This window comes from Daldinia decipiens (assembly GCF_022478715.1).
Source record: "Daldinia decipiens strain CBS 113046 unplaced genomic scaffold F4813scaffold_17, whole genome shotgun sequence".
NCBI classification, from domain to species: Eukaryota; Fungi; Ascomycota; class Sordariomycetes; order Xylariales; family Hypoxylaceae; genus Daldinia; species Daldinia decipiens.
In genome coordinates, this window is record NW_026054560.1 from 680,774 (window position 1) to 695,311 (window position 14,538).

At 47.8% G+C, this 14,538-nt stretch overlaps 3 protein-coding genes across 3 annotated transcripts; 2 read left to right on the top strand and 1 right to left on the bottom strand.

The window, feature by feature from the left end:
* Positions 1-169: 169 nt before the first annotated feature.
* F4813DRAFT_80804 (uncharacterized protein) lies at positions 170-1,752 on the bottom strand. The gene is made up of 4 exons (XM_049248924.1): positions 1,294-1,752; positions 952-1,223; positions 467-893; positions 170-399 (listed from the first exon to the last, which is right to left on the bottom strand). The coding sequence occupies exons 1-4, from the start codon at positions 1,487-1,489 to the stop codon at positions 209-211; spliced, it is 1,086 nt and encodes a 361-aa protein (XP_049099521.1). The 5' UTR covers positions 1,490-1,752; the 3' UTR covers positions 170-208.
* A 6,933-nt stretch (positions 1,753-8,685) lies between these two features.
* On the top strand, positions 8,686-11,903 carry F4813DRAFT_81237 (uncharacterized protein). Its single transcript, XM_049248926.1, has 2 exons — positions 8,686-8,837; positions 9,120-11,903. Exon 2 carries the CDS (start codon positions 9,134-9,136, stop codon positions 11,726-11,728), a length of 2,595 nt encoding a protein of 864 aa, XP_049099522.1. The 5' UTR covers positions 8,686-8,837; positions 9,120-9,133; the 3' UTR covers positions 11,729-11,903.
* Positions 11,904-12,551: 648 nt separating this feature from the next.
* Positions 12,552-14,499, top strand: F4813DRAFT_360448 (translation initiation factor 3, RNA-binding subunit). The gene is made up of 3 exons (XM_049243416.1): positions 12,552-12,748; positions 12,830-13,475; positions 13,643-14,499. The coding sequence occupies exons 1-3, from the start codon at positions 12,732-12,734 to the stop codon at positions 13,865-13,867; spliced, it is 888 nt and encodes a 295-aa protein (XP_049099523.1). The 5' UTR covers positions 12,552-12,731; the 3' UTR covers positions 13,868-14,499.
* The last annotated feature ends 39 nt before the right edge of the window (positions 14,500-14,538 follow it).

Sequence of the window (14,538 nt, forward strand, 5' to 3'; positions counted from 1 at the left end):
GGGACCATATCAGAAACAATTGTAATACGCCATGTTTCGCTAAGTCATATCCCTCTTCCCTGATGCCCTTTTCTCACATCCTCCACCCAACGCCGAATATTTGCTCAAAAGGAACGCAGAAAATGGTCTGACACGTCCATTTATGGATAGTTGAGTAGCCGAGCGCCGGAAGACAATATTCGAGGTTACAAAACAGTTCAGGATTTCCTTACTCGTCCTTGACAGTTTCTGAAGCCGCGATAGGTTGAGCAGTGCTCGTAGAAGTAGTAGCAGGAACGGCAGATAATGAGCCCGCTGCAGCATCTTCCTCGGATAGTGAAGTAGACTGGGTGAGATGTGAATGATGCGTTGGCTCTCGTGTCAGTGACGCACCAGCATGAGCTTCGCTAAGTTGGCGCTCTATACACAGGTTAGCGATACGTAAGGTAGTCATAAGGTAGTCATAAGATTGAGCATTGTATCTTACCAAGTTCCCGAATTCTATGACGTAGCATCTGATTCTCACGAACTAAAGACTGTGTCTCAGCTTGGTAATAGGCACTCTCGTCGCGAACCCCAGAAAGAAGCGGCTCTCCGCTTTCCGCGCTGATAGACGTCGATCTCAACCTAGGAGAAGGCGCGCCGCGGCTGGGTGTTCTAGATCTGCGGTGGAGAGCATCGCGAGCCATGTCAAAGGAAGAACGCGGATGAGACAGGACCGGGGAACGGGGAACCGAAGTTGACGGTGCGGGGAAGGGTGGTTGAGTAGGTACGTTAGGAAGCACCATGGAACTAGATCTCTCTGACATAGGGGTCGCATCTTCGGCGGCTACGCTCGTTTGGCTTTGACCTTGGGCTGCCTGAAGTTGTTGTAGTTGGAGTTGTTGCTGGCGGATCATCTGTAAGAGCCGGTTCTACATAATCTAGATTAGCTAACTGAAGCTTATCATTGAATATTATAACAGCGCTTACCACTTGTGCTTCCTGTTCTGCCTCGAGCTCTTGATGTAGCTCTCCCAAGCTTGGAGCTCTGTTATGGTGGGGATCGCCTCCGGTGAGGAGGGGTGACGCAGAGATCGGCTGGGGGCTTGTAGCGCTATGTCCGCTGCTTCCACCCTCTGCCACCATTTCACCTGGTCCCGGAAGAGAGGGATCGTTGAGTTGTAGGTTCATTAAGACCGTAGAGCGTCGTCGGCCCATTCGTGGTGATTGTCGGTTTCGCGATAGAGAGCTGCTCGAGGAGCCTGTAAGAGGAGGGTCAGTACAGCTGGATTAAGAGAGTAAGTAGGTAGTTATGAGGAAGGAAAAGCCTACGTCTCATGGGTTCATGTTGTAGGCCGGCATTCATTGTTGCAGCTGCTTGTAGTGAAATAGATGCGGATCGAGGAGAAGGTGATGCTGACTCTCCGCGTATGGCAGAGTCTCCGTTGCCGTTTGAAGAGGTCATGATACGTGGTCGTGCAGATGGAGATGGAGATGATGGTGGAAGAGAATTAAGATCGGGTGCCATGTCGAAAGTAAGAACGAACTTGACTTAAAGTTGACGTTGACGTATGAAATAGTAAATAAAAGTGGCCGGGTCACTGGACGTTGAGGTTACAAAGGGCCACCTAGGTTAGGTAACTTAGCCAAGCCACCAACCCTCCAGCTAAGCAGGTTGTATGTAGTGTATGTATATCAGGAGAAGGCGAGTGGAGATGGAGTTAGGTAAGAAATCCGTAAAGGATGTATGTATGTAGATTACAGTATGCAGGTGGCGGTCTAATGGCCAAAGATGTCAATTAGGGAACTATGACTCGGAGGTGATCATGGCACGAACGCCCGATGGGGGCACAATGCATACGTACAACAAGCACCTTTACATACATATAGCTTGCGAAGGCTGAAGCTGGACCTTTTGATACTTGATGCTTGATGCTGTTCAGGTGACGAAGAAGTCGAACGATGTTATAGGTGTTTTTTTTTTTCGAGTACCGTGACCAAACAGATCAAGGAGCGAAAGCACCAAATTCGGTAGAATTTGCTACTTGTCCAGGTTAGATTAGTGGTCCAGCACAAGTTACATACCTACATATTGATAAACTTGAAGTTGCTGGTTTTAGGTAATCTAAGGTTTGCTTAACTCTGCTACATATGTAATATTGTACTACTGTGTACGGATTAGGTACACTGCAGTAAACGGAGCTGGGGAAAGGGCATTTCGTTATGTACATATGAGGTAGGTAGGTGGGCTGTGACCCTGTGGGGAAAGGTACCTAGAGCTATACTATGTACATACCTACCTACATGTAGGTATGTAGAATTGTGCTTATGTAGAAAAGTTGACCTATTGACGTCAAAGGTCCGGACCTCTTACATGTTTTTTTTTTGCCGTGGAGCGTGACCCCAGAACAAGCCCAGTTATATGTAATCACATTTCGCGGCTCCTTGCGGCTAGCATCTGTGCTGTCTCCTGAGCCGCGCTTACATACCTATTCATCATACCATTTAATCTACAAACCACGAGATGTCGTTAGGTACGCGACCCAAATACCTCAAGAATGTTACGAAGCTCGCATCCCATTCCACGTAGCAGATCTGCGTTTTGTTGTACGAATTCCGTTGACTCAATTAATACATGTGTACCCCCCCCGCGCTTTTGTAAGTATATTACCTTAGGTAATCTGTCGACACATCAATCCCCCAATTGTGACGGACAAGTTACACCATGCGAGTTAGACAGCAGCTAAGGTAAACCGATACGACCCTGGGGGTTACGTGTTCATGCAGGGGATCACTTTAAACCTCTACTCGGGTCTCATCACTTAACGTAGCAGCATGGGCTTCTGGCGTATCTGAGGGGCAAAGTCCTGCTGATATCGTTATTTGTTAGTTATCTACACGTATATGTAGATAAATAGTCACTGTAGCTTGACAATTATTTAAGTCGACATTGATATTCTTAGTAAACTGTATTTTATATGTTTTATATATACATGCGAAGTCGACTTCCCTTTCGTTATTCTAGCTGTGGGTATTTTGATACTTGATCATCCGTAGACAGTTTTGGGAGAAGACCTCCTCCTGATTATGACATTCTTTCGAATGGGTACGAGCTAGTCTCAGAACTTAAACCCCAGCTTACATATGTACCTCTTACCTTACATACCTACATACATAGTACAAGTCCCCTGACACGCTAATGTAATTCATAGTCGCTAGGTTAGTAGGTTAACCTAGTTGTTTTAACTAACTAGATCTAAACTCTATCTTGTTTCAAAAATAACCGTAGGTCCAACTCTAGATTCTCAGAACTTTACTTGGATATTCGGCTTCTTCTATTCCATTCGATTCTATTCGTTGGTCGTAGGTAAAAAGAAAGTCGCGGCGCCCTGGTGTTTAGTAAACGAGGAGATAACACTCCAAGATTCCAAGATCACATCTTCAATATTACGATCGGATCATAGCTTTTGATAACCGAATCCCGACCGGCTAACTTCATGAATAGTAATACCCGATGATATCCCGCAGTGAGATAGGACCAATATCGCTGCCGGCCGAGTCTTGGCTGAGTAACTGTGAGTACAATTTTACCCCTGAGCTCAGCCTCCTTCTCCCCCTATTCTGTCATATGTGCCGAAACGCGCATGCACCAAGAAACCTTCTACACACCAAGTCCAAAAACTTTGTCGTTCGTATCCTTACGAATCACATATATCCAAGACCATTATCCGGCTCCCGGACAGCAGCATGTGGCGGTGTTTCGGAAGTTCCCAGGCGCTTGTACTGCGGCCAAGAATACTCCGGGGATTTGAATATCGGTGGCTTTACCGTCTTAAGCATAGTTATCTACGGGATCACTTTATCGCACAGGCGCCGATGCGGAATCAACCTCTACGCGATACGGATATCGACGGAAAAGAAAAGAGAGAAGTGAGTTGGAATTTGATGGAACACACCGTCTAGACCTTGGTCCAATGCAGACAGGTTTACTATGGCGATGCATTAGCACGATGCCCACATGGCATACTAGCTATACGGTACCGAAACTGTAGAACAATTGGCACCGGTGGTTATCTACCTTGGAAGTCATGGAGCTTAACAGTATATATACATATGTGCCATGGCTAGCGTGGCGATACCAGTTGGCGTGTGTATAGGGAAATCCACTTCCACGCTGTTGGATACCTCGGCTCAAGTAGGCTTACCACGTTTTGGCGAGGACGGGATGCGGATACCTCGACCTGAGTGATCACCAAGTGGAATTCGCTCGGAATTCCTAACCGGCAGAGGGCAAGATGTCAAAATGCAAAGGCCGCTAATAGGGGTCGCAACCCGGACATGCGTAATCCCAATACTCTGGTTTTGGGAGCTGCACCGTCAGCTGCATACGGGTGCGTCCCATTACTGTTAGATGCGGGCTGGCAGGCCAGTAATATCGCTCAGCCGACGTCATATCATCGCCGCGGGCTTGAGGCTAGAACTGCTGCTCGGCCCTACCCTACGTAGAGACATAGTAAAGCAGTTGCACAGGTCGGCGAGGACAACGGAGATGGGGACAAAAAAGGAAACATCGGAGATAAAAAAGGCATTCGTTTATATGCAATATGCCCACGAAAACCAGGAGAGGCCTCACTTGACTTGGGGTGCAGTTCTTCTGATCGGCAGCTCGTGCAGATAGGGCGCATTTGCATACACACCTACTTCGTACATATTCTGCACTGGTATCAAGGATCGTTCCTCTATGATTCGCGGGTACCTGGACTACTTGGGATCAAACCCGGTGGTCTGTATGCACGGGACGGCGTCGGGTCTCTTGTTGCTTCTACGGTTGGGTCTATTAATTTAGCGGCCAGTCTCTTTCTGCAAAGACTGATCGTCGGCTACTACCGATGCGGTCCCGGTGGTTCGGATCCCGTTGATGAGCAGGTCTCAGTCCGAGCCCCCTAACGCGCGTGGCGGCCCTGTCGATTATCGTTACCCTTGTACGAGGTGACAAGAATCTCCCCCCTCGCTGGTCAATGGCGTTCTGGGAAGCTTACATACATATGTATGAGGTATGTACGCAGCATGTAGTCGACAACTATGTATGGCGAATAAGCCACGAATCGTCTACGAGTAGAAATTGCCCCTTAAGCGAATATTTGATTGGCCTATGAGATGCCCGTTCTGGGTGATTCTAAGGGGGATGTATGTTGGATGCGCACCTATCATGCCTCATTCCGAGACCCCACGGATGGTATTGTATTGCGCGGGCTTGGCGTAGATAGTTGGTCAGAAAGTTGCACAGCTGAAATAACGTTATCAAAAATAACTCTTATAGCATAAATATATATAAATATATGATCCTTCAGCTGGAATGAGCTGAATATATACGAGCGCTGCATTATTAAAAGATATAAGGTATAATAGAGAGCTATATAACAGCAGCTGATAGGTTCTTGCGGTATAAGTTGGCCCCCTTTTGAGCATGATGGGAGCCCACAGTGAGACTGGAACCCGGCGGAAGAAGCCAGTAGGAAGGAAAACCATTTGAATCCTTTACTAAGCTTGGCCAGCGTGGGCGATCCCGGTTCCCCGGCCGCTACTGCAGGAACTATCACCACGGAGACGCAGGATCGGATGTGGGAGGTTTGCTATAGTAAATAGCGACTATGCATACTTAGCTAAGTAAGTCAAGGGAGAGAAAAATATGAGGCTTTAGGTTTGCTAGAAGCAATTGCAATATTATTTACGTCTTTATCGATGGGGCTTGTACATAAAAAAGACCATAGTGCAATGTAGCATATGTACCTGGTTGTTAGGTATCTAATATCTGTTTGGCCGGACCACATCCCCTAGCTTCGATAGCAGGGCCGAGCAGGGCCGAGCAGGGCCGAGCAGGGTTAAGTGCCGAGGTGCCATTGCCATGTGGTCTGGTGGTATCCCATAGGCTTGGATACATACCTCACTATGACACTACCTATGTATGTATCGTGCGTGCGTGAATTAATAGGGATTATATGTATGTAAGATATGTCATGATTTACGCGGAAATACCATTCCAATCGTGGATAAAACAATCGAGAATGCAGAGGGGATATGTAGATGATGAATAATGCAGAGGGAGCACAGGACGTCGTATTTCAAATTGGAATTGTACCGACGAGAATGCAAGGTCAGCTGAGCTGAGAGAATCCGTATGCGCCATGCAACTGTCCACTTCCTGTGCCGCGGTCAGTCTTGTAGTGTATGTACATATGTAGTATGTAGGTATGTAAACCGCAAATCTCACGAATCCGGTCGGCGGTTATGAGATGTACATACGCTTGAGATGTACGCTATCTTTTTGAGTGTTACCTCTGAACAAGGTATGCGAGACTCTTAGGTTCTGGCTTATGTATTGACCACGAGCCAATATATTCTGAGATTCGGCTCGCTGCATACTGGATTTGGTTGGAATCTTGTCATGGCTCGAACCCTGCCTTGCTAGCAAGCAAACAAGCATGGCCCTATTGAAGTTCCCACAGGCCAGGGTGACGCCTAAGTTTGGATAATGATCAGCGTATGTATGAAGTATGGATGTATGGATGTATGTATTTCCGCCGTTTCGTCGCATTTCTAACCTTGAATCGCGTTGCGGTGTACATACATACGGAATACGGAATAGAATCCCATACATAAGCTGCGATATCTAGTCTGCTGCAGATTGTGGCGGTATGTATTGGCATACATATAGGCAATGGGGATAGATATTCTAACGTACATAGCTGCAGAGACGCCACAAAGAGACCGTATGCATACCTAGACCTACATATATATACATACTTGAATGTCGGACAGTCTGACTCAGTCACTGCAGGTTCCCGGAGCGCAGATACGCATGTTGCGCATATTGCGGGTTGAAAGATCAATAGTCCCCCGAGAAAACTCGCTTCGCATTGCCGGTTGGTGGTTGGTGGTCGATGGCCGATACATACGATACGATACAACCTTCACCTATTCAAGCTACGACATGTATGTATGTACGCATTGGATCAATACCTAACCTACATATGTATCAATCATCAGTGTTGCTCCGAGTTCTCCATTTATCGGCACTTATCAGAGCTTAGGTAGTAGTATGTAGTACCAAACATAGACGCCCTACATACCGGGCTCTCCTCATTGCAGTCCTGTGGGAAGATGCTACATACATCGAGGATATCTCTCCACTTAGGGGAGACCAAAGAGACAAAGCCCATGGTATTCGCATGCGGTGACGATGGGTCTCCCCACTGCTGCTGGGAGTGTTGGAGCCTTAAACAAATACTTGGCGGCTCACGAGCAAGATCACATTCCTAGTACGTCGTTGATTCGCCGTGGCTGCCAGGGGGGTGGTAGTGCTCCATAGGCGCGTTTCTTCTCACAGGTTCAAAACAACATTGGAAACGACCGAAGCACGCAACGTGACGAAGCTTTGCTGCGGAATATTCAAGTTGAGAACTTTAGGTATTTAATCATTGGCCAGTGTTAAGCACTTACTCACGTATGTAGGCGCCTATGTATGCTTCGCAGAAGGGGGACGCATTTCTGGAGGCGAGGCGGGAGTTTTTCGTCATTCTCTCCGAAGATATTAAATATAAAAAAGAATAAAAAAGAAAAAAGAAAAAGAAAAAGACTTATACATGGGTACCTAGGCACAATACCTACTTACGTATTCCCCCCAACTGGGCTGCTGGGCTTCTAAACCGGGTCTCTCTCCGAGGAGGTGAGGAGTGTCAGACGAACGTAAGATGCTAGCGCTCTTAGTGGCAGTGTTCCCGTGAAAGAGGCGTTTCCCTATCGCCTGCATATGAAATACCTACATACCTAGGTACATAGTATATCTGTCGTGTTCCGCGCCTATCTGTCATTAGATATTCGTGTGTAATCAGGACGATCGCATGCTGAACTCGACAAAATCGAGGGGGGCAACGGGATTAAATTCCGTGAGTGAGTGTCAGAATTCGAGGAATCGAAAAAAGAGGTCTGTGATGGGATGAGAAAAGCTCAACCCTTGCAACTCTAGCCGGAAGACCGCCTTACGAGCTACACTACGGGTCTAGTGCGGGTCTAGTACGGGACTAGTACAGCTAGCGCTTGACAATTGCACGAGTAAAATAGAAACGACTACAGGTATTTGCCAGGTAACTACCGTGGATAAGTATGTACCATACCTATGGTATTGTACTTCGTACATACATACATACATAGCGTCCGCAAGTCCCGCACGATCATGGGCCGGAGCCCTGGAAGAAGATCCCTAACCGGGATGGCACCTAGACCTGTTCCCCTTGCCATCAACACATACAATACTATGTATGCAGGTATGTAGGTAGGTATGTACCTGACACTCCAACCCACTTCGCCAGTTCGAGTCGCTTTGGAGCAGGGGTTCCCGCACGCGAATCCCAGCACCTATGTAGCCAAGGTTCGATTTCTTCCAATTTTTTCCCACCAGCGTGCGGGCGTTGGGGCTCCGGGGCTTGCACATATGTATGTGAGATGTGTGAGTTTCCCGTTTCCGCCCCAGCCCATCCCATCCCCATACCAATACCATTCCCCCTTCAGGTCAGGGTCAAAGAAAACATGAGACCGAAACTCGACCTACAAACCTGCATATATGTACATACCTAGCCAACCTGTTGGGGCTTGGAGCAAAAAAAGGGAATTCCTAATTTTAACCTTCTAAAAAGTCGAGTCTCCCGCCTTACGGGCTCCCGGTCTAGTCTTCACTTTCTTTTGCCCTAACTCCACCTCTGGCAGTTCGCTTGCTGTCATCTGCCACTCTAGCTTGAAGCTATCCACGAGCTAGTCAGGCCCGTTACATAGTTTCTACCAACCTGGACTTCCAAGGAGGAACTGCCCGGCTTTACAGCGTAGGGTTGCCCTAACTTCATCGTCGCGGCCCCGTTGCCTTTCCCCCCTCATGATTTCGGTTGTTGACTGATATTTTGGGGACTCGCCTTCTTAGGGCTATACCTTGATTTATCTTATTCCCATATATGCGTCGACAGCTTTGTACTCGCGCTCTATATGTTTGATTAGCTATCCCACGTCACCTCGTCGACAGCTAGGATCTACTTACACATTTACAAATATATTATAACAAAAGGCTACTTATATCATATATATTATTATTTACCTTACTAACTATTCAGCAACCCAATAAAATATGGCTGAAATAGACGTTACTGGGCCGAGGAGTCCAACTCTCGAGACGCTCCAGAACCGCCAACGCGAAATGCGGCGAGCACGACCACCAGATATAACGATTATTAAAAATGAGAACAGAATTCCACTACGGCCGGAGAGATTAGACAAGCGCGAATCTAGGATTGGCTTGAGGAGTTTATTCGGCAGGTCGAGAACAGGGAAGGACGATAAGACAGGAGAGGAAGCATTACCATCGCCAAAAGAGCCAAAGGAGTCACCACGAAGTGGCCGGAGACGCTCTTCGCTAGCAGACATCGGTGTCTTTACCCGGGGGCTTCATGCGTCTCGCTCTGAGGTTTCTCTTTTACCTTCACCTTTGGCGTTAGCAAAGCCATCGCCGACTGAATCGGTTTCTTCATTAAATGCTCAAGGGCGGCGAGGTAGCAATGTCGCTATCAAAAGCAAACTTGGCCAACCAGTATCGCCGAAAAGCCCTACCACCACTTTTGACCCGCCGCCTTTATTCAAGATGTATCCCCAAGCAGTTAAGCATGCCACATTACCAGCTTGTGCCACTCCGATAGAGACCCTGGTTCGCTTCAGCGAGTCCAAAGATAGCTCACTACAGAATGACTTTTCGCAGGGTAACATCACTCTTGACCGACAAGAAGCAGGGCGGAAGGCAGAGGGAGATAAAAAGAAGAAATCCAAATTTGCGCCGGAATGGACCAGCAAGATTTACGCACTTGTCACCTCTGGATACTTACTCCAATATGCAGCCGAGGGCTCCTTCAATAGGCTACCTGAGAAGGTCTTACATCTCACTCGAGACTCGGCTGCTTATGCTAGCGACCTAATTCCTGGGAAGCATTGGGTTGTTCGAGTGACTTCATCCACAGATGCCGACGGAAACCCATCTACAGATGCGAAATCTCTTAGGTCTAGGCTTGCTCTAAGAGGAATTGAGAAGCGACAAGTCTCTAACATGCTGCTTGTTTTCGAAAGCCCCGAGACCATGGACGCCTGGCTCGCTATCCTGAGACGAGAGATCGAATCACTAGGCGGTAAGAAGAAGCTTTCGGAAACCGGAAATCCCGAAGCAGACGACAGCGCTACTACGCTAAAAGTGCAGGCCAACCAGAGGGCTATTGTTGTTCGAGATCCGGCCCGTTTCTCGCGTATTGTTTCCCAGGACTTCTCGTGGACTCAGGAGAATGCGCTTGTCGATCCTACAGAAGAGAGCGATTCCAACAACCCGCCACTGAAGCGACTGTCGGAGTCGACTGTAGACGATGACTCGAGTATGGTTTCGTCGGATGGTCAGCGCCTAGACAGCCTTCGAGATAGTGGCACCGGCGCTGGTAATCGACTTTCTTCCGTCTCATCTGGACAGCGGACAATTGTGTCTTCGGCGGAGTCATCGCCGGCTAATTCCCCGATTCGAGCAAGTTTCTCGAGCCAGGAGGAATATCTATTCCAAAAGAATAAATCACCATTGCCACCTACCCCTGAGGTTAGGCCGCGTCCCAACGCCGCTGCAATCGCAAGTCGCAGGCAGTCGATGCAGACTATGATCCCTGCTTTTGATCCTCGTCTGGATATGGATAATCACCCGTCGTTGACCCTATCTCCTCCTCCTCCTAGATCAAGTCATGGCGACAGGCATCAATTCGTACCTAACTTTAGCGTACCACATGCAGTGGGTAGACGATATTCGTCGTTGAGTCTGTCTGCAATCCCCCCGAGACCTGAACAGGTGCAAGCAGTTGGCCGAGACGAACCCGCTAAGCCTCCTTCCTTTCGAAGGAGTCCGCCGACAACCCTCCCCATCTCTCGTCCCCTCTCTATTGTTCTCGATCAGCCGCCGCCATTATCATCTTACTCGTCTAACTCACTTACCTTCTCAATCAGCAAGGTACCTACTTTACAGATGCCTGCTTCACCGACCAGATTTAGCTCTTGGGCTAGCAATGCTCTCAAGCAGCGATCACAGGAAAGGGGATCTCCCCCGAAGAAGGGCCATCTGTCAAAACAGATCACCGACAGAGCTCAAAACACCACGACGGGACGTCGTAGTACAGATGATATGCGTGCCAGTCGACAAGGTCCGACACGTCCCCGAGCTAAGACAAGTATATCATCCGTTCCTCAACCAGCCCGCGTCCAGTCTTCAGAGATTGCGGATGCTCCCGAGCTAATACGCAGGCCCGCCTCATCTTTCGAGATGCGGAGAGTATCGACGGCCCCGGTTCCTAAATATGTATCCTACAACCGCACCCCGCCGCTAGACGAGTACCCAACCCGGCAGAACCGCCACTCGTTGACGGCCTCCAAACAATCCCCCAACTTATCCTCTATCGAGGAGCCAGACTACACGCTATCGCCGCCCCTAGCATTCTCGCCTAAGCGCTCGGTGCCTTCCCTCAAGGCCCTGCGGCAGGATGCGTCACCAAAGCAATTATTTGCGGTGGACATGAGCCCAAAAGCCCTCTTGACCAGGAGAAGCATGCCTCACCTCTCCGAAGGCCCGCCTCTCGCTCCTCCACCAACCTGCGCACTTCCTCCACTTCCGGGAAAGCACGTGACTACCATGCCTAGGAGCATGAAAGCATGATGTTTGCCTGCTGGTCGTTTTTATGACATCCCTACCCTTCGAAACAGTGAAGGATGGGACTTCTCCTTTTTTGTATGCTCGTTTTTACTTGCTGCCTTTCTTGTACACCATTGTATGCCCTATAACCCATGATAATGACGGCGTTTTGCGATTATGTTCGTGCTGCTTTACTGCGTATAGACCCATTTATTGTATGGGGGAAAAAAGACACCAACTGCCCTTGCGGGAATTTTGTTTCATTAGCCAAAGAAAAGAAAAAAGTATAGTATATTTGTGGGGTTAGCGGGAATGAAAAGAGACGAAGACGATGAAGATATAGCTTTTTGATACCACGATGGATACGACTAGAGATGAGACGATACGAGCGGTGCGCAGACACCGGGAAGTATTTTGTGTCTGAGGACAGTACATGTTATGACTTGGTAACAGCGGAAAATATTTTCTATGTGTGCCTAGGCTTGCCTAGTGCTAATCCATACCAGAAGGAGGCTGGTGGTGGGATATCGGGGTTTTACCTACCTTATATATGGATGCCAATATATTACTACCTATTGTAGGTAGTATCAAAAAGTAAAATAAATAAAAAGAAGTTTCATGACGAAGTTCAACTGAGAATAATACCATGGTGGTTTTAGAATTGTATATACCTATATTAGAAAAGAAGCGAACTAAAGTTATTCTCTTTAGTTATTAGTTGTATTGTTTTGTTGAAGCAAATTGAGGGAACAGACTGCTTGGTACGGATTACATAGTCTGTTGGTGTCCTGTGCACGGGCCAATCAAATTCATTTATATCAGAGAACCCTCACCTTGAGTTGATAGCGCGGGGCAAATCTTGTGGTACCGATAAGATAATTTGAGACCCCACACTTTGATCAGAAACTCTGACCAGAAATTATAATTCCCAAAACACATTAAAAAACCGCCATCGTCGACATTCGAAGTTCTATTCACCAATTTATCAACATAACTACAAGCAACATACGGAAAAGACACAGTGAAAATGGCATCCAAGGCTAGGTAAGAAATCTAGGAGATACAATCTTCCTACCGCTTCGCAAACGATTGATTACGGGATGTGATATGCTAACGCACAAATAGGGACTGGGCCGACGACGACGAGGGCGACGACGTCTTAGTAGAACTACCTCCCCCCCAAACTATCCAGAACAAAGACGGTACCAAGACCACAATCACCTACCGATACAACGAGAACGGGCAAAAAGTCAAGACGACCCGACGGATCCGCCTAGTCACGCACCGCGAGGTCGTCAACCCGCGCGTCGCCGAGCGCAAAACATGGCAGAAATTCGGACTTTCCGAAAAAGACGGACCCGGCCCGCAGATGGACACGACGTCGGTAGGCGAGAACATCATCTTCCGGCTCAGCACGAACTGGCGTAAGGACACCAAGGAGGAGGCTAAGGACCCCAACGCCAACGCCATGAAGGAGAAGCTCAAGGACAAGACGGTCAAGTGTCGTATCTGCAACGGCGAACATTTCACTGCTCGGTGTCCGTACAAGGATACTATGGCTCCGGTTGGCGCCGAGGGCGCTGCCGATGTCGCTGCTGGCATGGGTGATGAGCCTTCGTCGAATGCGGTGGGAGCTCCTGGCGCGGGCAAGAAGGGCAGTTATGTCCCGCCGGCGCTGCGGGGAGACCGTGGCGCGGCTGGTGGCGAGAGAATGGGAGGTGGAAAGTATGGCAGCGAACGGGACGATCTTGCTACGCTGCGTGTGACGAACGTAAGTTTTATAACTTTATTAACTATATCCCCTTACCTACCCCCTATCTACCCAACTTCTTGTCTCCATCTCATACTATTCCATTATTTTCTTTCCTCCCTCTTGCTCCGTATCCCTTCTCACACCTTCGACATCTACGACATTCGCTCTAACATAACCTACCACAGGTCTCGGAAATGGCAGAGGAGAACGAGCTTCGCGACATGTTCGAGCGGTTCGGCCGCGTGACGCGCGTGTTCCTAGCCAAGGACCGCGAGACAGGGCTCGCCAAGGGTTTCGCATTTATCAGCTTCGCAGACCGCAGCGACGCCGTCAAGGCGTGCAACAAGATGGACGGCTACGGTTTCAAGCATCTTATCTTGCGCGTCGAGTTCGCCAAGAAGGCTGCTTAGAGGACTATCTACTAGCTAGACAGTTTAGGGAGTGGATAGGAATTCTTTCTTCTCGCTTGTATGCGAAAAGATGGATGTATGACATGATATGGTATAGAAGGGCTTGGTCCAAAGGGATTGTCATGCTGGGTGATATGGATAGAATGAATGAATGAATTCTAGACATAATAGGACACGGATACCTATCCAAATTTATCCGACTCTACGGGAAAATGTCTTCTTCGCCATGCTTAGCCCGGTGATTTATTTCAAGGGTTATTTCACATGATATATGAATACTGGGTTATAAGAGCTAAGTAGAATCGATATCAAATCTACCATCCAGTTCCCTCTTACAATAAACCGACAGCACTCAACTGAATAAGGTGCATTAACGATAAGGTGAGAGGAAAAGGGTGAGAACACTCGAATCTTATTATATTTCACTTAAAATTACTCTCATTATATCATCACTTCTATAAGGCACCTTTTCGTAAGAACTTTTCATATCATTAAATGTTATTATATGAGCCTATACAACAACCTAGCATACCGTTAGAACCGCTTATAATTATATGAATTTGCTTTTACCTTGGGTGACAACAATTCGGTCGGGTTACAGCTTATATTTTTTAACCTGTATAATTGAAATTATTAAGATAGACTTGAAATCTCCTCGTTATCAACTCCAG

Coding starts and splice junctions, on each gene's coding strand:
- F4813DRAFT_80804 (XM_049248924.1), bottom strand. CDS start 1,489: ATGGCACCCGATCTTAATTCTCTTCCACCATCATCTCCATCTCCATCT. Junction 1,224..1,293: donor ACAACATGAACCCATGAGAC/GTAGGCTTTTCC, acceptor CTCCTCTTACAG/GCTCCTCGAGCAGCTCTCTA. Junction 894..951: donor CAGAACAGGAAGCACAAGTG/GTAAGCGCTGTT, acceptor TAGATTATGTAG/AACCGGCTCTTACAGATGAT.
- F4813DRAFT_81237 (XM_049248926.1), top strand. CDS start 9,134: ATGGCTGAAATAGACGTTACTGGGCCGAGGAGTCCAACTCTCGAGACG.
- F4813DRAFT_360448 (XM_049243416.1), top strand. Junction 13,476..13,642: donor CTACGCTGCGTGTGACGAAC/GTAAGTTTTATA, acceptor AACCTACCACAG/GTCTCGGAAATGGCAGAGGA.